This window comes from Sphaeramia orbicularis, chromosome 19, assembly GCF_902148855.1.
Source record: "Sphaeramia orbicularis chromosome 19, fSphaOr1.1, whole genome shotgun sequence".
Classification (NCBI taxonomy): Eukaryota; Metazoa; Chordata; class Actinopteri; order Kurtiformes; family Apogonidae; genus Sphaeramia; species Sphaeramia orbicularis.
Window position 1 is genome coordinate 5,909,572 of NC_043975.1, and position 22,256 is coordinate 5,931,827.

General features: G+C 36.6%; 2 protein-coding genes across 2 annotated transcripts in view; one reads left to right on the forward strand and one right to left on the reverse strand.

Moving 5' to 3' along the window:
* Window positions 1–1,260: 1,260 nt before the first annotated feature.
* LOC115439313 (potassium channel subfamily K member 1-like) lies at window positions 1,261–14,429 on the forward strand. The gene is made up of 3 exons (XM_030163140.1): window positions 1,261–1,708; window positions 7,337–7,741; window positions 13,805–14,429. The coding sequence occupies exons 1-3, from the start codon at window positions 1,357–1,359 to the stop codon at window positions 14,104–14,106; spliced, it is 1,059 nt and encodes a 352-aa protein (XP_030019000.1). The 5' UTR covers window positions 1,261–1,356; the 3' UTR covers window positions 14,107–14,429.
* A 6,458-nt stretch (window positions 14,430–20,887) lies between these two features.
* entpd1 (ectonucleoside triphosphate diphosphohydrolase 1) overlaps window positions 20,888–22,256 on the reverse strand; it is a 53,758-nt gene continuing 52,389 nt past the window's right edge. The window contains exon 10 of the mRNA XM_030122518.1: window positions 20,888–21,407. Within this exon, the coding sequence (XP_029978378.1) occupies window positions 21,201–21,407 (207 nt within the window). The 3' untranslated portion in view covers window positions 20,888–21,200. The remainder of the gene's footprint in view (window positions 21,408–22,256) is intronic.

The following is a 22,256-nucleotide window of genomic DNA, read 5'->3' on the forward strand; positions in this document are numbered from 1 at the left end:
GCTATTATCTGAAAAAATATCCAATCTAACTTCATTTGTAAAGCACTTTTTAAAAAAAAACTGCAGTGGACCAAAGTGCTGTACAGAAGAATAATTAAAACCAAAATAGAAGAATAAAATACAGAATAGATTTAAAGGCATAGAAACTGTACAAAAAGGAATAAGTGCTATACAGAAAATAAATAAAACCCAAATAAAAGAATAAAATACAAGATAGATTAAAAAGCCATACAATTAAAAACAACAAAATAAATAAATAAATAAAATAGATAAATAAGAACAATAAACCACTACCAAATAAAAAAAAAAATAGAATAAAGATAGTACCTTCAAATATCTTACATGTGGTTTTAGAAGCCAAGGAGAAAAAATGAGTTTTAAAGAAAGGATTTAAAAACAGAGAGGAGGCCTGTCTTATATGGAGAGGCAGATCGTTCCATAGTTTAGGAGCTGCTGCACCCCTGAACTTGTCCATAGTTTATATATTAGGCAATTATGCTCTGAGGCTAATGATGATAACAATCAAGGATGTTACAGTTCAGGTTCCACATACAGACCAATATGATCTCTAGTGGATCAGACAAGTAAAATAATAGCATAATAACCTATAATGACAACTCTCTTTGTTTTAGTGTAAAAAAAAAAAAAAAAGTCAAATTAACATTTGTTACAAACTTAAATGTAAGTACAATGTTAACAGTATTCTGCCTGTCACTAAATGTTTTGTGTATTTGTAGATCCACTGTGTTCTGTAAGCTGTAGTGTACATGAGTAAATGATAAGTTGAGACAGAAATTAAAATTTTACTCATTTTTCTTAATAAATCTCAGGTTTTTTTTATGTTATTTACATTTTTAAAAGGATAGTTTGTAGATGTAAACATTTTCATAATGTAATTTTACTTTTTTCACTCTAAAACATAGAGAAAAGTTTGGAGTTGACATTATTTACAGGTTGTTTTGTTATTATTTTCCTGTTCAGATCCACTGTAGTTCCTACTGTTCTGAATGTGGAACCTGAACTAAATTCAGTTTGACATCTGTGGTTAAATTCTTCGTCTTTTTGTGTGTTTCAGTGTAAAGTACAAACATTCTCCTTAAATCTGGGTCCGCACAGAAACCCTGTCCTCGGGTTTCACAGACAAACAAATCCCTTGTTGTGCGTCTCAACACAAAACCCGCAGAACCGGTTACGCAGGGAGGGCGTGCGCACAGGTACGCGCACCCACCTGGTCCGGTGAATGCGTGACGTCACCGCTGCTTGTTTCCACCGGGATGTGAGGAATGAGGAAAAGGAAAGAGAAGAAGAAGAAGTTAGTGTTTAGAGTCTTCCAGCTCCATTGGTGAACCCAGAGGGATGGTGCGCATGGGGGTCACAGAGTGGTGCGCGCGGTTTGCGGAGCGCCACCGGTCCGCGCTGAACTTTGCGGTGCTCGTGCTCGGTTACGTGCTGTATCTCATCATCGGCGCGGGGATCTTCTCCGCCATCGAGCTGCCCTACGAGCGCGAGCTGCGACAGGAGCTGAAGGCGGCGCGAGACGAGTTCCTGAGCAACAACAGCTGCGTGTCCGACGCGCGCCTCGAGGAGCTGCTGGCGCGCGCGCTGGAGGCCAGTAACTATGGAGTGTCCGTTCTGAGTAACGAAACTGACCGGAACTGGGACTTTGTGTCGTCACTGTTCTTCACCAGCACCTTCCTGACCACGACAGGTGAGACGGAAGACAGGTGAGACAGGAGATATGTGACAGAAGACAGGTGAAAGGGAAGACAGGTGAGACAGGTGAGAGGACAGACGCGAAAGAGAAGACAGGTGAGACAGGAGATATGTGACAGAAGACAGGTGAAAGGGAAGACAGGTGAGAGGACAGACGCGAAAGAGAAGACAGGTGAGACAGGAGATATGTGAGACGGAAGACAGGTGAGAGGACAGACAGGTTAAAGAGAAGACAGGTGAGACAAGTGAGCGGACAGACATGTTAGAGAGAAGACAGGTTAGAGGACAGACAGGTGAGACAGGAGATATGTGACAGAAGACAGGTGAAAGGGAAGACAGGTGAGACAGGTGAGAGGACAGACACGAAAGAGAAGACAGGTAAGACAGGAGATATGTGAGACGGAAGACAGGTGAGAGGACAGACAGGTTAAAGAGAAGACAGGTGAGACAAGTGAGCGGACAGACATGTTAGAGAGAAGACAGGTTAGAGGACAGACAGGTGAGACAGGAGATATGTGAGACGGAAGACAGGTGAGAGGACAGACAGGTGAAAGGGAAGACAGGTGACACAGGTGAGAGGACAGACGCGAAAGAGAAGACAGGTGAGACAGGAGATATGTGACAGAAGACAGGTGAGACAGGAGATATGTGACAGAAGACAGGTGAGACAGGAGATATGTGACAGAAGACAGGTGAGACAGGAGATATGTGACAGAAGACAGGTGAAAGGGAAGACAGGTGAGAGGACAGACACAAAAGAGAAGACAGGTGAGACAGGAGATATGTGAGACGGAAGACAGGTGAGAGGACAGACAGGTTAAAGAGAAGACAGGTGAGACAGGAGATATGTGAGACGGAAGACAGGTGAGAGGACAGACAGGTTAAAGAGAAGACAGGTGAGACAAGTGAGCGGACAGACATGTTAGAGAGAAGACAGGTTAGAGGACAGACAGGTGAGACAGGAGATATGTGACAGAAGACAGGTGAAAGGGAAGACAGGTGAGACAGGTGAGAGGACAGACGCGAAAGAGAAGACAGGTGAGACAGGAGATATGTGACAGAAGACAGGTGAAAGGGAAGACAGGTGAGACAGGTGAGAGGACAGACGCGAAAGAGAAGACAGGTGAGACAGGAGATATGTGACAGAAGACAGGTGAAAGGGAAGACAGGTGAGACAGGTGAGAGGACAGACGCGAAAGAGAAGACAGGTGAGACAGGAGATATGTGACAGAAGACAGGTGAGACAGGAGATATGTGACAGAAGACAGGTGAAAGGGAAGACAGGTGAGAGGACAGACGCGAAAGAGAAGACAGGTGAGACAGGAGAAATGTGACAGAAGACAGGTGAAAGGGAAGACAGGTGAGAGGACAGACGCGAAAGAGAAGACAGGTGAGACAGGAGATATGTGAGACGGAAGACAGGTGAGAGGACAGACAGGTTAAAGAGAAGACAGGTGAGACAAGTGAGCGGACAGACATGTTAGAGAGAAGACAGGTTAGAGGACAGACAGGTGAGACAGGAGATATGTGACAGAAGACAGGTGAAAGGGAAGACAGGTGAGACAGGTGAGAGGACAGACGCGAAAGAGAAGACAGGTGAGACAGGAGATATGTGACAGAAGACAGGTGAAAGGGAAGACAGGTGAGAGGACAGACGCGAAAGAGAAGACAGGTGAGACAGGAGATATGTGACAGAAGACAGGTGAAAGGGAAGACAGGTGAGACAGGTGAGAGGACAGACGCGAAAGAGAAGACAGGTGAGACAGGAGATATGTGACAGAAGACAGGTGAAAGGGAAGACAGGTGAGACAGGTGAGAGGACAGACGCGAAAGAGAAGACAGGTGAGACAGGAGATATGTGACAGAAGACAGGTGAAAGGGAAGACAGGTGAGACAGGTGAGAGGACAGACGCGAAAGAGAAGACAGGTGAGACAGGAGATATGTGACAGAAGACAGGTGAAAGGGAAGACAGGTGAGACAGGTGAGAGGACAGACGCGAAAGAGAAGACAGGTGAGACAGGAGATATGTGACAGAAGACAGGTGAAAGGGAAGACAGGTGAGACAGGTGAGAGGACAGACGCGAAAGAGAAGACAGGTGAGACAGGAGATATGTGACAGAAGACAGGTGAGACAGGAGATATGTGACAGAAGACAGGTGAAAGGGAAGACAGGTGAGACAGGTGAGAGGACAGACGCGAAAGAGAAGACAGGTGAGACAGGAGATATGTGACAGAAGACAGGTGAAAGGGAAGACAGGTGAGAGGACAGACGCGAAAGAGAAGACAGGTGAGACAGGAGAAATGTGACAGAAGACAGGTGAAAGGGAAGACAGGTGAGAGGACAGACGCGAAAGAGAAGACAGGTGAGACAGGAGATATGTGAGACGGAAGACAGGTGAGAGGACAGACAGGTTAAAGAGAAGACAGGTGAGACAAGTGAGCGGACAGACATGTTAGAGAGAAGATAGGTTAGAGGACAGACAGGTGAGACAGGAGATATGTGACAGAAGACAGGTGAAAGGGAAGACAGGTGAGACAGGTGAGAGGACAGACGCGAAAGAGAAGACAGGTGAGACAGGAGATATGTGACAGAAGACAGGTGAAAGGGAAGACAGGTGAGAGGACAGACGCGAAAGAGAAGACAGGTGAGACAGGAGATATGTGACAGAAGACAGGTGAAAGGGAAGACAGGTGAGACAGGTGAGAGGACAGATGCGAAAGAGAAGACAGGTGAGACAGGAGATATGTGACAGAAGACAGGTGAAAGGGAAGACAGGTGAGAGGACAGACAGGTTAAAGAGAAGACAGGTGAGACAGGAGATATGTGAGACGGAAGACAGGTGAGAGGACAGACAGGTTAAAGAGAAGACAGGTGAGACAAGTGAGCGGACAGACATGTTAGAGAGAAGACAGGTTAGAGGACAGACAGGTGAGACAGGAGATATGTGAGACGGAAGACAGGTGAGAGGACAGACAGGTGAAAGGGAAGACAGGTGACACAGGTGAGAGGACAGACGCGAAAGAGAAGACAGGTGAGACAGGAGATATTTGAGACGGAAGACAGGTGAGACAGGAGATATGTGAGACGGAAGACAGGTGAGAGGACAGACAGGTTAAAGAGAAGACAGGTGAGACGGAAGACAGGAGAGATGGAAGACAGGTGAGAGGACAGACAGGTTGGAGAGAAGACAGGTGAGACGGAAGACAAGTGAGACAGGTGAGACAGAAGACAGGTAAGACAGGAGATATGTAAGAGAGAAGACAGGTGAGACTGAAAACAGGTGAGAGGACAGACAGGTTGGAGAGAAGACAGGTGAGAGGTATTAATTTTCTTAATTATTTCCACCACTTCTTAATTTTTTCAGAATTTTGTTCATTTTTCATAATTTTCTTCCGTGTTTCATTTGGTTTTGTTCATTTATTTCATTATTTTACTCATTTCTTTTAATATACTTGTGTTTCCACGGTAACTACGGAGCCTCTGAACGTCCAGATGGGTCATATCTGATACCATGAAAAGATGAAGAACTGTATTTTACAGCAGTTATTCGCATGTATGGATAGGATCAGTGGATCAGCAGGTCTTAAACAGGTCAGATCAGTAGATGCTTTTGGTCTGCAGTGGATGTTTGGGTCTTTATGGCTTTTATTTGTTTAAATTTCTGGTTGTGGCTGCGCTTTATAAATAAACTGGACCTTGACTTTGACTTTGTATAGTTTTATAATAACCAACATGGTTCTGGACCTCACTGAGGTACGGGATTGGCTCCATATTTAACCCATAAAGACCCAAACATCTGCTGATCTAAAACGTTTAATACCTGTTGAACTGTTAATCCTATCAATACATGTAAATAATTGGTGTAAAATACAGTGTGTCATCTTTTCATGGTCATCAGATATGACCCACGTGGACATTCAGAGGCTCCGTAGTTACCGTGGAAACACCATCATCTTCTACAGCATTGATTCTCCAGTAAAACCCAAGGAGTTGGATCAATGACAGTGGATGGAGATGCTGGTTTTTACATTCAGTCATTGATATTTTTGCTGAAAAAGTCACTTTTTTCTGAAGTTTTCTGTGTTTTGATATAACAGCCTCTGAATTGAAGTTGAGTTGGATCAATGACAGTGGATGGACACACTTGGTTTATGTTCAGTTAATGATAGATTTTACCGAAAAAGTCACTTTTTCTTCAGTTTTCTCTGTTTTTGATAAAAATAATTCTCAACTTTAACCCTTTCATGCATAGTGGTCACTACAGTGGACAGCTATTCTACAGCTGTTCTCTTATATATTCATGGGTTTTGTTGTTTTGGTTTCATATCAGCCAACACATTGTACACTTATGCATCCCATACACTACAATTGATAACATTACTGTAACTTTGCTGTTCTAAATAAACTTGATCTAACATATTTGAGTGTAAATCAGTTCCTTGTTATTGTTATTAGACTGTTTTGGCATGTTATCTCAATGAAGTGAGTAATGACTAGTATTAGAGTATATTAAAATGTGAGAAAACATCAGATTAGCGGCATTAAAATGTTTTTATTTCATAGTTTTCACAGTAAATACATGGTTTTTTGCTTCAAAAATTAAACGCATGGTGTCCAACTGAGTGGACATTTTTGCAACTCCATGAAAAATAGCTAGATAAAAAAAATTTATCGCATTATTTTTTTTTCTTATGCCTAAAGAGGAATAAAATCACTGAAGAAAAAAAATAAATCTTGATTAAGGTTCTTGTAATTCATGCATGAAAGGGTTAACCTGAGCTTTTATGAACATCAACATGATCAGTGAATTAAATATAGGAAAATACATGATTTTTCACTTAAAAATACAAAATACAGAGGTTAATAATATAATAAAAGGTGGTAAATTGCTTCAGAAAGGTTAAATAGAGAGAAAAATGTATTTGGGAACTGACACAAAAGTAGCACTGGGTCATCCTGATCACCTATCTGTTTACATCTGTGAATTATATTCTGTTTCATCTATATATGTGCATTTGTTTTTTGTTTATGTTTGTGTTTATGCATTTGGCAGACGCTTTTTTCCAAAGCGACTTACAGGGGAAAACCAATGAAATCACTCAATCAACCAAATTTTATTTATATAGCACCAGATCACAACAAAAAAGTTATCTCATGACACTTTATGTATAGAGTTGGTCAAAACCAGACTCTAAGCCAATTTACAGAAACCCAACAGAATCAGAAGATAATATTTGTTTTTATTAGTGGTTTTTGTATTTTGAGATCCAGGTTGGGTTGGTATGGGGGTCGCCGCTGGTTCTGGGGTGGGGGGGGGGTGTTGTTATACTTTGTGTGTAACAAAATCTTATATCATAAAATGTGAATTTCTTTCTTTTTTTTGTATTGTACTTCTAGAGATGTACAATAAAAATAAATTTAAAAAAAAGATTTAAAAAAAAAAAAAAAAAAGTAGCACTGGGTGTTTATGGGTTAATGTTTGCAGAAATTACCAAAAATAGTCACTTGCCCGGTAAAGGGTTAAATAGATTAAAGTGCCTTATAAATAAAGTTGCGTTGAATAGTAAAATAAATGATAAATAAAGTTGTTGTTTTTTTTCTTTCTGTGTGTGTGTTTGCAGGTTATGGACACACAGTTCCTCTGTCAGATGGAGGTAAAGCCTTCTGCATCTTCTACTCGCTCTTCGGCATCCCCGTCACCCTCCTCTTCCTCTCGGCCGTGGTGCAGAGGATCATGGTGGTGGTGACGCGGCGCCCGGTGTCGTACTTCCACCGCCGCTGGGCCGTCCCCAGGCCGGCGCTGGCCGCCGCCCACGCCGCCTGCCTGGCCCTCGTGGCCTTCCTGGTCTTCCTCATCATCCCCTCGTGGATCTTCGTCAGCCTGGAGAAGGACTGGAACTTCCTGGAGTCTCTGTACTTCTGCTTCATCTCCCTGACCACCATCGGCCTCGGGGATTACGTTCCAGGAGAGACGCACAGTAAAGACGCTCAGTCTCATCCTCAGCTCTACAGACTGGCCATCACAGGTCCGTTCAGACACAAACACAGAGATAAACAAGAAATAACACAACACAAGGCCCCGTTTGGGTCTTTACCGCCCATTTTATTCAGTATTTTGATGGTTTTTGTTCATATTCTTCATTATTTTGTTCATTTTTTTTCCTTTTATTTCATTATTTTGTTCTCTTACATTTTGCTCATTTTTATACATTTTCCTTATTTTCTTTGTTTTTGTCTGTTTTCTTCCTATTTTTTTTATTTTTATTCAGTTTCTCAATTGTTTTTTTTTTTTTGTTTTTGTTAATTTTCTTCAATTTTCATTTGCATTTCTGTTTTTATACATTTTCCTGATTATGTTGCTCATTTTTATGCATTTTCTTCATTATTTTGTTTTTCTTAATTTTCTTCATTATTTTGTTCATTTCTGTCCACTGTTTTCATTATTTTGTTCATTTTGATTCATTTTCTTCATTATGTTGTTCACTTATTGAACATTTTGCTCATTTTATACATTTTCCTTTTTTGGTTTGTTTTTGTCCATTTTCCTTAGGATTTTTTTTGTTTTTGTTCAGTTTCTCAATTATTTTGTTTGTTTTTCTTCATTATTTTGTTCAATTGAGTTTCTGTTTTAATGCATTTTCCTGATTATGTTGTTCTTTTTTCTTTTTTTATCTTCCAGATTACGTTGCTCATTTTTAAGCATTTTCTTCATTAGAACAATGAAAAATGCATGAAAATGAACAGAACATTTATTTTCACGAATTTTTTTGTTTTTGGCGATTTTCTCAATTGTTTTGCTAATTTTTCTTCATTTTCTTCATTATTTTGTTAATTTGCGTTCATTGGTTTCATTATTTTCTTAACTTTTTCATTTTCTTCATTATTTTATTCACTTATTTAACATTTCCATTACTATGTGGCTCATTTTTATACATTTTCCTCATTATTTTGTTTTAGTTTTTGTTAGTTTTCTCATTTATTTTTGCTAATTGTCTTCATTAACTTGGTCATTTTTGTTTGTTTTCTTAATTATTTTGCTAATTTTTTTTCACTTTCTTGATTATTTAGCTCATATGTTATTTTTCTTCATTAGTTTGTTTTTATTCATTTTCTTCATTATTTTGTTCACCTATTTAACATTTTCCTGATTATGTTGCTAATTTTTATGCATGTTCTTAATTTTGTTCTTTTTGTCTTTTTTCTTCATCATTTTGTTCATTTGTGTTCATTTTTTTCATTAATTTGGTAGATTTTTTTTATTTTCTTGATTATTTTGCTCTTTTTTTTCTTTCTAACTGCATCAGATTTAGTAGGATCTCACTGCAAAACCTTTATAAAATATTCATAATTATTGATTGGTGAATGATTCATTCTTCAGAGTCAGCCATGCTGTCTTGTCACATTTTGTATTTTTTAATTAAGATTTTAATTTTGGAACTTGTACTTATCACAGTATTTATACACTGTGGTCTTAAATGGCCTATCGGTAATATTCCTGCCCTTAAATGTCTGTAGCAGCAAAACTATAGTTTGAATTTATACCAAATTTGGTTTATAGATTGCCAGTGACCCAGAATAGACGTGGTTACATTTTGGGAAAAGTGGTTCAAAGTTTACATTTTTTATGACTTTTTAAAAAATTTTTTTTTCCCTATTTACTTGTAATGGGCGAAATTTCAAATGTGTGTAGCAGCAAAACTGTTAGTTGAATTTATACCAAATTGGGTTTATAGATTGCCAGTGATCCACAATAGATGTGATTACTTTTTGGGAAAAGTAGGTCAAAGTTCAATTATTTATGAGTTTTTTAAAATCTTTTTTTCCCATTTACTTATAATGGGTGAGATTTTGCATGTCTATAAAAACATCATTTTTATTTCAATTTACTTCAGACTTGGCACATATATACAGGCAATTGATATGAAGACATCAACGCATGCATAGACATGATGACATCAGCTGGATCGATGCCAAAATAAGCTACAATATGTGTGAGGGGCGGGGTTTGTTGTGTCTGGAATAGGGATGTAACGATTACCGGTATAACGATAAACTGCGGTAAAGTTCCAGACGGGTAGTATTACCATTTAACCCTTTCATGCACAAATTATGAGAACCTTAATCAAAATTTTTTCCTGAGTGTTTTTATTCCTCTTTAGGCATGAAAAAAACAATGTGATTGAAAATTTTCTTCTGAAAAATAAAAAAAAATGACAAAAATTTAAAAAATACATAAAAAAATATTCATTCATTCATTCATTCATTATCTGAACCCGCTTTATCCTCACTAGGGTCACGGGGGTCACTTGAAGCCTATCCCAGCTACTTACGGGCGAAGGCGGGGTACACCCTGGATATTTTGCCAGTTCATCGCAGGACATAAAAAAATAATAATAATAATAACTAGAAGCACTCAGAGAGCGCAGACTTCCTCCAAGGCTGATCAGTGGCCCCCCTGTGGGCCCCCCCACACCAAGGAGGTTATGTTTTTGCCAGGGTTTGTTTGTTTGTTTGTCTGTTTGTTTGTTTGTCTGTCCGTTAGTGTGCAACATAACTCAAAAAGTTATGGACAGATTTTGATGAAATTTTCTGGTCTGCGCCCCCCCCGTGGGCCCCCCCACCCCCGATCACCACCAAAATTTAATCATTTCTTCCTTATCCCATTTCCAACAAACCCTGAAAATTTCATCAAAATCTGTCCATAACTTTTTGAGTTATGTTGCACACTAACGGACAGACAAACAAACAAACAGACAAACAAACAAACAAACCCTGGCAAAAACATAATATAATAATAATTTTAAAAAAATAATAGTAATTTAAAAAATCTTATGAACCAATTTTTCATGAAGTTGCACTCAGCTGAACACCACATCTTTAATTTTTGACGCACAGAAACATGTATTTACTGATAAATTGTGTGAAAACTATGGAGAGGACTTGTGATTCTGGGGCTTTATGCTCAGGAGAGATCTACATAATGTTACCAATTCATGTCAGAAAAGATATGTACTTTAATAAAGATATGTGTAAAAAAAACAAAAACAAAAAGAACAACAAAATCCATGAATATACAAGAGAACAGCTGTAGAATAGCTGTCCACTGGAGTGACCAGTATGCATGAAAGGGTTAAATTCTACTTATCATGATACCCATGTTTGATTACAGCACTTTGAAAACTGCTCATTTCCTGGAGAAGCAGCAGCAGCATTCCAGGTGCACATACCAGTTTGCAATGTTTATCTGTTTATGAAAAAGAAACTAAAACAACTCAAACTTGATGGAAAATGGTCCAACAATGGCCATAAGGTGACATCTTTAATGCACATTTGTATGTTTGATGTTTACATGTTAATATTTGAATGTTTGTGCCAACAGAAAGTACATTGGGCCTATTATTTTATTTATTTATTTATTTATTTTTCAAAATACAACTTGGTTAAATTATTTCAGTGTGTGTCTAAGTACTTTTTGAACATTCTGAGCACATTTTCAATAATGCCGCGATAATTATGCTAAACGTGATAATTTTGGTCACAATAACCGTGATATGAAATTTCACCTTCCTTACATCCCTAGTCTGGAACAGCTTGTTGTCTATTCTTTTAATTACACTGGGTTATAAAAAAATGTTTTATGCAAGTTGTCTAGGTTTTTTCAACTGAATTAGGACCATTTTGCACCGCTAAATCCAAAAAAGACATCTGTTTTTCTCAATCAGGTCAGATTTTTTTTTGCTAATTTGATTTTGAAAAATTTGATCTTCTCACAAAATCGATTACATTTTTGGGACTTTATCAGTTGATTTTTTTATATAGTTCTCACCCAAAATAGGTTTTAAGAGAAAAAAAATCATTTTTTAACAGGATGTATTTATTATTTATTATGTATTCAGCGCAGATGTAGCAGAATACGTCAGGCTTATTTTTGCAAGATCTTCTAGTCGAAGCCATTTCATTCACCTGTAATATTAAAAAAAAAATTAATCATAAATTGGCAAAAGTAAAATCTTCAGAACTCGTTTATTGCAAGAAATATGAAAGAATTTTGTATCATATGATGTGAAAATGCCCATAAATGTAAGCAAAAATGTTAAAAAGCCAATATGTAGCATAGTTCAGAAAGTTGACCTGACTGAGCAAAATTAATGTGATTTTTGGATTCAGTACAGCAAAATTATCCTAAATCAGCTCAAAAAACTTAAACAATAAATTTGTTGTTGACCAGTGTTATCCTATGTCATTGTTTTAGAGCTCTTCATGTCAGTTCTATTGACATTTTCAGCTGATATATACAGAACAGACCAGCTGCAGTTTTAAGCCTAAGTTTTACATTTATTTTATGAACACAAAGCAATTAAAACCAAACAGATTCTGCTTCTAAGTGCTTGGCGGAGGCAGACATATGGGTGCATACATCCAGTTTAAGCACTATTATAAATTAGATGAATAAAAATAAATTCTGATTTTTTTTTCTAAGTTACACCAGAAAAGCAGTGACTGGTGCGGTATTTTCTTCTCTCTACACCCTGTAGTTTATAAAGAGCTTAACACCGGGTTTAGAGTATTTGAACAACTGGGAGGAGTTTAGCATCAGGTTAAGGTGATAAGACTGAAATAAAACAATGTCTTTTACAACGTCTGGTTGAGCAGAGGAGGATAAATGGACTGAACTGGATGAGAGATCCTCAATGAGGCAGTAAAACACCTCAAATAAACAAAACACCTGAACTAGACCCTGATGCTTTATAGACTGGACTTCAGTATCAGCGACTGTTTATAATCTATTATGTATTTATTTACTGTGAACAGGTTTAAGTCTTTGTTCAGGACATCAGAGTATGTTTTTATTCCATGTGTTCAGACAGTTACCAGAACAGAACTTTACCCTAAAAAAAAAGTAGACTAAAGTCAGGTTTACATCCACATGTGGTCCAAATTTTAACTAAAATATTAGGAATTCTGCAAAAATAGTGAATTTCTACAGGCTATTTCAGAGTAAACATGACATCTACCAAAGGAGTCAGATCAAGACATTTATTTTATGCTTTTTTTTTTTTTTAATGTTCATTTTATTGATTACTTTGTTCATTTTTGCTCATATGTGATTGATTTTGTTGATTATTTTAGTAATTTTTGCAGATTTTGTTTATTAAATGTTCTTTTTTTGCTTCCTTTTATTGATGTTTTATTCATTTTTCAATTTGCTGGTGATGTTTTTTGTGTTTGCTCTTTTTATGGATTATTTTGGCCCTTTTTATGCAAATTATTTTTTATCAGTGTTCATTTTGTTAATATTTGTTTGTTTGGTTTTTGTTTTGTTTTGTTTTTTTCATTTTTGCAGATTTTGTTGGTTATTTTGCCAATTTGTTGAATGTATTCATACTTTTGTTCTGTTTTTGTTGAGTTATTTTGTTAATTTTTTTATTTAGCTATTTATTGTTCATTTTGTTGATTATTTTATTACATTTTGATTGCCTATTTAGGTTATTTTGTTCATTTTCATGCATTTTTACACATATTCTTGATTATTTTTTAAAATTCTGTTGATTTTTTTTTTTTTTTTTTTTTTTTTTTCATTATTTTTGTTCTTTTGTGCTGATTTTTGTGTTGATTTTTGTTGATTTCATGCTATTTTGTTCACACTAAATGAAAAATGGCCAAAACAAATATAATATTCATCAGGGAACTTTCTTATTATTTTTATTTTCAGCAGTAATAGGAGAAAATACTAAGTTGTATGAAGTAGATCTTTATTCTTACATCTGGTTTGTTGGGACTTTGTGTAAAAGTTAACATGTTGTGTACTTTTCTATTATTTTAACTGCTCAGCGTCTGCATTTTGGTGATTAATCTATCAAAACGGAAGCTGCCATACTTCCAAAATATCCTGTTTTTTGGTATTTTTTCATATGTACTCTTCAGATTTTCTGTTTTCATATTATGAAACAGATCCCTGACTGCTGGAGCTGCTACACCCTTCACTTGTGTTTGTTCTAATGATTCATAAATCAAACTTTTTATTGGTTTACATAGTAGTCACGATGTATTGTGATTGTTTCAGGCCTCCTCTGTGTTTGCTTTTCCAGTGTACTTGCTGCTGGGTTTAGTCTGTATCCTGGTGGTGTTGGAGACCTGCTGTGAGCTTCCCCAGATGAGACGCCTCCGACAGAGGTTTTACCAGGAAAACGTTCGGGATCTGGACTCGGAGACCACCAACATCATAAACCGGGACCACCTGAGCGACCAGTTGAACGACACCATGGATCAGCTTTCAGACCCCGTTCCGGTGATTCCGTCAGTGTCGGAACAAGCCGCCTCGCTTCGACAGAACAAATCAGTTCCTTATACTGCGGCATCTGGGTCCTCCAGCAACGGAAAACTGAGATGACAGAGGAGGTTTGGCTCATTTATGGACTGTAAATATGTTCAAGACCAAGTGTTTTATCTACATAGATAGCAAAAAAATGATCTGAATCACTTAAATGTAGCCTTTCTACTGTCAAATACTGAAAAAATGACCAAAAATATCATTATAGTGTTTACAATAAAGAGCTGTCAAATTCTGACAAAGATGCCAGTGTATGGAATTATAGAGATATGAACTGGATTTATTTACATTAACAGACCAGGGGATTTATGTGACAGCTAGAGCAGTGGTTCTCAAACTTTTTACAGTGGAGTACCCCCTGAAATATACTTTTTTAGCCAAGTACCGCCAACTCTCGCTTCAACATTTTTAACTGAAAAAAATGAGGCAAAATTTGTTTCTGTGCCAAAGGTGTCTGTTTATATTTTCAAAACTTTGTAAACAAACAACATATATTTAACTGCAATATATAAACAATAAAAACAATTGAAGTAAATTCTGTGTACCAAATATAAGCTGAAAAGTACCCTCTTGCATTGATAAGGAAAATAAATAAATTGGTCATTAATTAATAAATGAACCTTTCATCAACAAAAAATAATACTTAACTACTCAAATAAACTAATTTTGAGTAATATAAAATAGAAATGTTCTTCAAATCTTACCAAAGCTTAAACAAGATGATTGACAATAAAACTATTACATGAATATATTTATTGTATTGCATTAATTCTCATTATTTATTTTGTATTCAGTACATGATGACTTATTTAATGTATTTTTCCAAAAAATTTAAAGTACCCCACTTTGCGAACCCCTGCACTAGAGGGAGTAGTGAGTCATTCTGCCGGTCTAATATGGTGAGGAAAACTAACACTAAGGCTGAGTCTTGCCAAATATGACCTTAAATTATCATTAGAATGTTGGGATGAGAACCATAATAATCAACTTTAGGAGTCAAAAAATAGAAGTGATAAAAATAGAAGCTGTTGTTTTCTCCACTGGACTCGGCTGTTAATGTAAAGAATGGCGTTTAATGCAGAAATGTCAGTTTCTTCTACACGAGTGAGTTTGATTCTGAGGTTTAAGAAGGTGTAAAGTTATGGTGGGATATAATAATAATAATAATAATAATAATAATAATAATAATACATTTTATTTATATAGCACTTTTTGCAGAAAGATTTCACAAAGTGCTTTACAGTAAAATCAAGAGTAAAATTCCTAGGCAATAGCAGGAAAAAAGCAATAACAAAAAAATGGATGGTACAAGATGAGCCAGCTGTTCAGCAATGGGTTTAAATAACCAGGGATATTTACAAAATGGAAAAAAATCACCTTCACTCTTAATCTAAAATTAGAAATATTCATCAAACATTGGGATAAATGGGAAAATTATGTGAAACAATACATGCCAAATGTTACCTTTGTGATATAACGTAGACTATCTGATTTAATATGTAATTTTTTACTTTTTATTTTTATTCTGTGTTACTATTACTCGTAATCGTTCTTTTTTATTGAATGTTTTACAAAGTTAGATGTGTCCATGCTGCTCTCTCTGTGGATATTTGAAGAAAAAACAAAAACAAAACATAGGCAATAAAAACACACGGCTACACACAGACACAGGCTTAAAAACATAAAACCAAACTGTCATAAAACCCACCCTTCATTAACAGCCTGTCTAAACAATAAGGTCTTCAGTTGCTTTTTAAAAGACTCAGTCGAGTTTAAAGTGCGAAGTGCCAGTGGCGGGTATTCCAAAGTCTCAGAGCCACAGCTTAGAATGCTTGATCCCCACTATTTTTGATGTGAATTATATTATTTTGAATTATCTTTGTTAAGTTTTTGTTTGTTGATCCACGGTTCAGACTAAACTGTTACAGTTCGGACCTTGTTTGTTGGATCCAAACAGATCTTTAGATCAGCTACTGACAACACAAACCGAACAAAAAACAGACACAGTTGTCCGCAGAAATGGAGCATAACAATTTCCCCACCTCATCAATATCCACCAATTTGAACTCAAACTTACAATTTTTCTCTCTCATAATGTGATTATCAGTTAGTATGCATGATTTACAATTGTTCTCCATATCCATTTTACACCATAATTTGTTAACCTTTTCTACAAAGTAGTCGTTAAAATAAGTTGCCATTTGTTGATCCAGGGTTCAGACTAAACTGTGACAGTTCGGACCTTGTTTGTTGGATTCCAAACAGATCTTTAGTTCAGCTACTGACAACACAAACCGAACAGAAAACAGAGGTGATTAGTTTTTTCACTGTGGCTGTTTTCAGTCTACAAACAGAGCTAAGCTAACAGAGCTATAATTAGGGATGGAAATCGAGAACCGGTTCTTTTTGAGAACCGGTTCCCAGTAGCTCGATTCCTTGGAATCATTTGCCTTCCTCCTTAACGATTCTGCTTAACAATTCTGCTTATCGATTCCGCCTTCGTTGTGCATGTGCGATGACGTCACACATGCGCTGCATTGTTTTGGTCAGACCGTAGACAACATGGCGTTGAGGCAGAAACGGTCTAAAAAGACGACACCAGGTCCACTTACTTGGAACACTGTCAAAGCTTCCATGTCTTCAAAAGGGTGGAATCCCTCCAACATCCTCAAACATTTGTTCACAGCATGTGAATCATTTACAGGAATGTCACATATTTGATACGCTACTCAGCGGCGCTTGTGAATGTAGCGGCAGAGTGAACACCAGGCCGGTTCCGGTGTCGGCAACAAACGTCGTAACTCCTCAAATACAAGTTTCCGAAGGTAAGAAGGGAAAGGAAATGAGGTGCACAACAACGGGAGACAAGCCAAGTCGAACTGGTTCCACGTAGAAGAAATGCAGCAATAGAGGAATTAGTAAAGAGTCTTTAGTTTCACTTTCACTGTATGCCCCCCACCACCACCACCACCACCACCACCACCGAACCGGGCCAGCGTCATCTGTTATTATTTGTACATACTGTATATGTTATATTTTCTGTGCAGAGATGGAAATATAAAAGACAGTTAATACAAATACACCCGTTTGTACTCTTTTATCCCCTCACCCAATGAGAATCGATAAGGAATCTGATCGATAAGCAATATCGATAATGGAATTGGAATCGTTAAATTCTTAACGATTCCCATCCCTAACAATAATGTAAACTATCAGTTGACATGAAGATTATAAAACATAGTGTTATTTTGAGTGACTGTCAAAATAAGCATCTATGAGTTTTAGTTTTAAGAGGAAAACTTGATACCATAAAGAGATGTTCAAGTACAGATATGTGTTAAAACATGAGGCATTAAAGGACAGACTCACTAAAACAGGGGTGTCAAACTCATTTTCTTTCAGGAGCGGGCTACATTCAGCCCAGTTTGATCTCCAGTGGGCTGGACCAGTCAAATAATAGCATAATAACCTATAAATAATGACAGCTCCAAATTTTTTAGTGCAAAAAATAACAAATGATGAAACTATGTCTATCCAAAACAAAAAAAGATGTGAATAACTGGAAAAAACTGAAATTTCTGAAGAAATAATAAGAAAAATTTGATCGATATTATGCCTCAACTTATGATTTTTATGTGTGCATTACAGATCAGATCTACCAAGACACAAAACAGGCAGAATATTGTTAAAATTAACCTTATTTTTCTTAAGACATGTCAGGTTGTTCATATTTGATCAGGTTATTAATATTTTATCGTCAAAGGATATCAGAATTTAATGTTCTGTGCAATAAATCAAAGAGAAAAAATTGGTGTTGCCATTTTTAGAGGCATAATATCAAATTATTTTTCTCACATTAAACCAAGAAGAACATTTGGCGTCATTATTTTTAGGTTATTATGCTGTTATTTTGGAGTTTGACGCCCTTGACTGTTAATATCTTCAGGGTAATTTTTGCATTTTGCACTTTGTAAATTCATCTCCCAATTTCATCTCCAGTAAAATAATGGCATAGTAGCCTGTAAATAATGACAATTCCAATTTTTTTAATGCAAAAAATAACATTAAATTATGAAAAACATTTACATTTTACAAACTATCCACACAAAAAGGATGTGAATTACCTGAAAAAAGTGAAATTTCTGAAGAAAAATAAGAAATAATAAGAAAAATTTGATCAATATTATGCCTCAACTTATGATTTGTACATGTGCATTACAGATCAGATCTACCAAGACACAAAACAGGCAGAATATTGTTAATTTTATTTTATTTTTTATAATCACCTCAGAATTTAATGTTCTTTGCAGTGAAATCAAAGAGAAAAAATTGGTGTCGCCATTATTTAGAGGCATAATGTCATATTATTTTTTTCACATTAAACCAAGAGGAAAATTTAGAGTCATTATTTCTAAGTTATTATGCTATTATTTTTGATTTCGACGCCCTTGACTATTAATATCTTCTACACTTTCAAATTCATCCTGCGGGCCAGATTGGAACCTTTGGCGGGCCGGTTTTGGCCCCCGGGCCGCATATTTGACACCTGTGCACTAAAATGAATACCCATGTGAAGTACAGATACCTGAAAACCCTACTTAAGTACTTCATGACTTCCTGTCTCTGCATAGAAGTGTCTGCGTTCTGCTTTTGCCAACACCAACATACATTAGCTGAGTTAAAGGCGGCGCCCACACATTATCAGGACGCCGTTGTGTTTTTGTTCTCCCCTGTTGTTTTATTCCCAGCTGATAAGACCCAGATCTGGGGCTCAGAGGAAGGGCTGGGTCCCCAAACGGAGGGAAACCTCTCCGAGCTTCCACTTCCTGCTGCCATAATTCCACACTGGATTTCACACTTGCTCTCAGCGCGTTATATAATCTCCACTGGGATTTGCATAGGAAAATTCCCATCCTGGATCTGAGCGAGCAGTAATCAGACGTATCGGAAGCTGCTGTAAGTACAGTATGTGTAACCATCTCAAGAAGGTTGAATAATAGGAAATGAAATAACAACCTGTGCTTCCTGGTTTTCCTTTTTTTTTATCACTAATGCTTAAATTAATGTAACTGACTTGTAATATTACGCTTTGGCCACCAGAGGGCAGCACCTTTATGTAGTTTAGCTCTGAGCTCATCTCTTATGCTGCTTTGGGAATGTTTTCTGCATAATCTAAATTAGATACTTGATGTTCCATCGGTTAAAAAAGGCATAAAAATTAAAAGTGTAAAATCACATATAAATCATACATTACACATACATTCCTCCTACTGTACAAGATGAATCCCATGTGCAACGTCAATTTATGTACATATATTGAATTTCCATATTATGTAAATGTATGTACATGTGAAATGGATCCATGCATGTAGACATATGTACAGACTCTATATGTCAGAGCTTACATCAATATCAACAGCTTTAGAAATGATCAGATTACTTGTTTTTCTAGGGAAATTAAATGTAACAGCCCTTTAAATTATATTTTTAACCCCGTTTATAAAATATTAAAGGTTACTTCAGGTTTTCCTATAAATACAGATAGTTGTTTCCAGTGCTGTATGTTTAGCCCATACAAAATATAGTTTTAATATTTATATCTTTATATGTCTAGAGGATGTATGCAACATTATGTATATATTTTTGTTTAGGATGAATGATGCTTCCAGTGAGTAACATGTAGAATTAAGTAGATAAGTTTAAAATCACATGTAATCAAGTTTCTAATCCTTAGCATTATTTTGCTGCTGGTTTTACAGACATTTTACTGGTTTATGAAGTAGCATTCTGTACAGAGCCTTTTACAAATGTGCCTTGAATAAAGTTTTAATTAAATCCTCTGATAATATTGTACATGTTTTCACATAATCATTTTACAAATGGTGTAGAAATTTTAAAAACTAAATACATGAATAATAATAATCTGATAATCATTTCCACATATTTTGGCTTAATCCATTTTGGGAAAAAATCAGAGAAGAAGGAACGTTATTTTTAGGAGACACATGAAATTGTCAGACTAAATCGCATTTTAGAATAAATCTCAGAATGCCTTACAAAATCTTATTTTAGAATTAGTCTCACACTAATTCTCATTTTACAATTAGTCTCATAATGCTAGACTATTTTTTTTTAAATTCTAGAATTAGTTTCATAATGCCAGACTGATTCTTATTCTAGAATTAGTCTCAAAATGCCAGACTCATTTTTTATTCTAGAATTAGTTTCACACTAATTCTCGTTTTACAATTAGTCTCATAATGCTAGACTAATTTTTTATTCTAGAGTTAGTCTCAAAATGCCAGACTAATTCTTATTTTAGAATTAGTCTCACACTAATTCTCATTTTACAATTAGTCTCATAATGCTAGACTATTTTTTTAATTCTAGAATTAGTCTCAAACTGCCAGACTAAGTTTTTATTCTAGAATTTGTCTCACAATGCCAGACTAATTCTTATTCTAGAAGTAGTCTGAAAATGCCAGACTCATTTTTTTATTCTAGAATTAGTCTCACTATGCCAGACTAATTCTCATTTTAAAATTAGTCTCAAAATGCTAGACTAATTCTCTTTTACAATTAGTCTTATAATACCAGGCTAATTTTTTTATTTTAGAATTAGTCTCAAAATGCCAGACTAATTCTTCTTTTAGAATTAGTCTCACAGTGGCAGACTAATTCTCTGTTTAGAATTATTCTCTTAATGCCAGACTAGGTTTTATTTTAGAATTAGCCTAAATATTTCAGATTTATGGTGTGTTCCATACCAACCTTTTCGTTATTAATAAACACACACAATACAAAGGAAACTTTAAAAAAAAGACAACAAATTCAAATACTGTTCTGGGTTTTATATAAACTCGGGTTACTTTATTTATATCATATTCACATCATATTTCATGACACATACATGCAGAGTGACGTGGGTTCACACAAACACACACACACACACACACACACACACACAACCCAACATTCATTCACACATAAAACTGTCCTTCAATCACAGAGTCAGTCCTCATTCAGAAAAAGTCCTTCAGAAATGTCCTGGAGTCCATACAGCCATGCAGCAGACACTGACCTTTGACCTCAGCGTGGAGTTGTAGGACGGCCCACATCCACAGCCACGCCCACTCATTCACTTTCCTCCTGCTTTATACAATCTGCGGCTGTTTGGAGCAGCTGGGCCACAGGGGGCGCAAGCTGACGATGAAGAGGACGAAGAGGAGCAGCGCGATGACGGTGACGAAGGAGACGTAGCCGGCGTGGGGCAGGAGGGGCGTGTCCGGAGCCTCGGCCGGAATCATGTTGGTCAGGTTTAACATGTAGCCCAGCGTCCAGCCGGCGTCGCTGCCTTTAATCTGGACTCAACACAGGACACCAAACACAGACGCATTAGATCGGGGGTGTCAAATATACGGCCCGTGGACCAAAACTGGCCCTCTAAAGGGTCCGATCCGGTCCACGAGATGAATTTACAAAGTTCAAAAATTACATGGAAGATATTAAATGGCTCATATTTATTTAAACCCACTTCTATTAGTCTGTGGTTTATTTATTTGTGTATTTGGACCCTAATAGTTCATACAGTTTGAATCTTCATGTTTTTTGTAATTTCCAGGTGTTTTTTAGCCTTTGTGGAAGTCTCTGAAACAGTTCCTTTCTACTGCTGCCGTAAAGCTCAGGATCTCAGCTTTTTGATGCTGTTTGTATTTTGTTGACAGCGTAAACGGTTCAGGAGTTACAGTAACTTTTTCGGTGTAAAGTGCAAAATACAGCACTGGAGAGAGTGCCGCTGTTAAAGATAGTTTTAATGTAAACATTTTCATACTACAATTTGCAAGAGAAGAATTTGGATTTTACATTATTTATAGGTTTTTATTTTATTATTTTACTTTTCTGAACCCATTTGGGATCGAATTAGACTGAATGTGACCCCTGAACTAAAATGATTTTGACACCCATGCCAAAAAAAAAAACAACTGACATGAAATATAAACCATATGCCAAACTAAAAGATTCACCATGTGGTCAGGAACAAAAAAGTAAAGATCTGGAAAAAAGTAAGAGATCATTCTAAAACTCCAGACCTCAACCCCAGTGAAAACCTTTGGAATGTGATCTAGAGGAAGATGGATGGTCAGGAGAAAGACCAGTGGAGGAAAAAACACCTAAAAGAGCGACTTCTGAACCTACGATGAGTGACTAAT

Bases quoted from the DNA above. Each gene is read 5' to 3' on its own strand.
- LOC115439313 (XM_030163140.1), top strand. From the start codon at position 1,357: ATGGTGCGCATGGGGGTCACAGAGTGGTGCGCGCGGTTTGCGGAGCGC. The intron at 1,709-7,336 runs GTGAGACGGAAG...GTGTGTTTGCAG, and splicing joins CACCTTCCTGACCACGACAG to GTTATGGACACACAGTTCCT. The intron at 7,742-13,804 runs GTCCGTTCAGAC...TTGCTTTTCCAG, and splicing joins CTACAGACTGGCCATCACAG to TGTACTTGCTGCTGGGTTTA.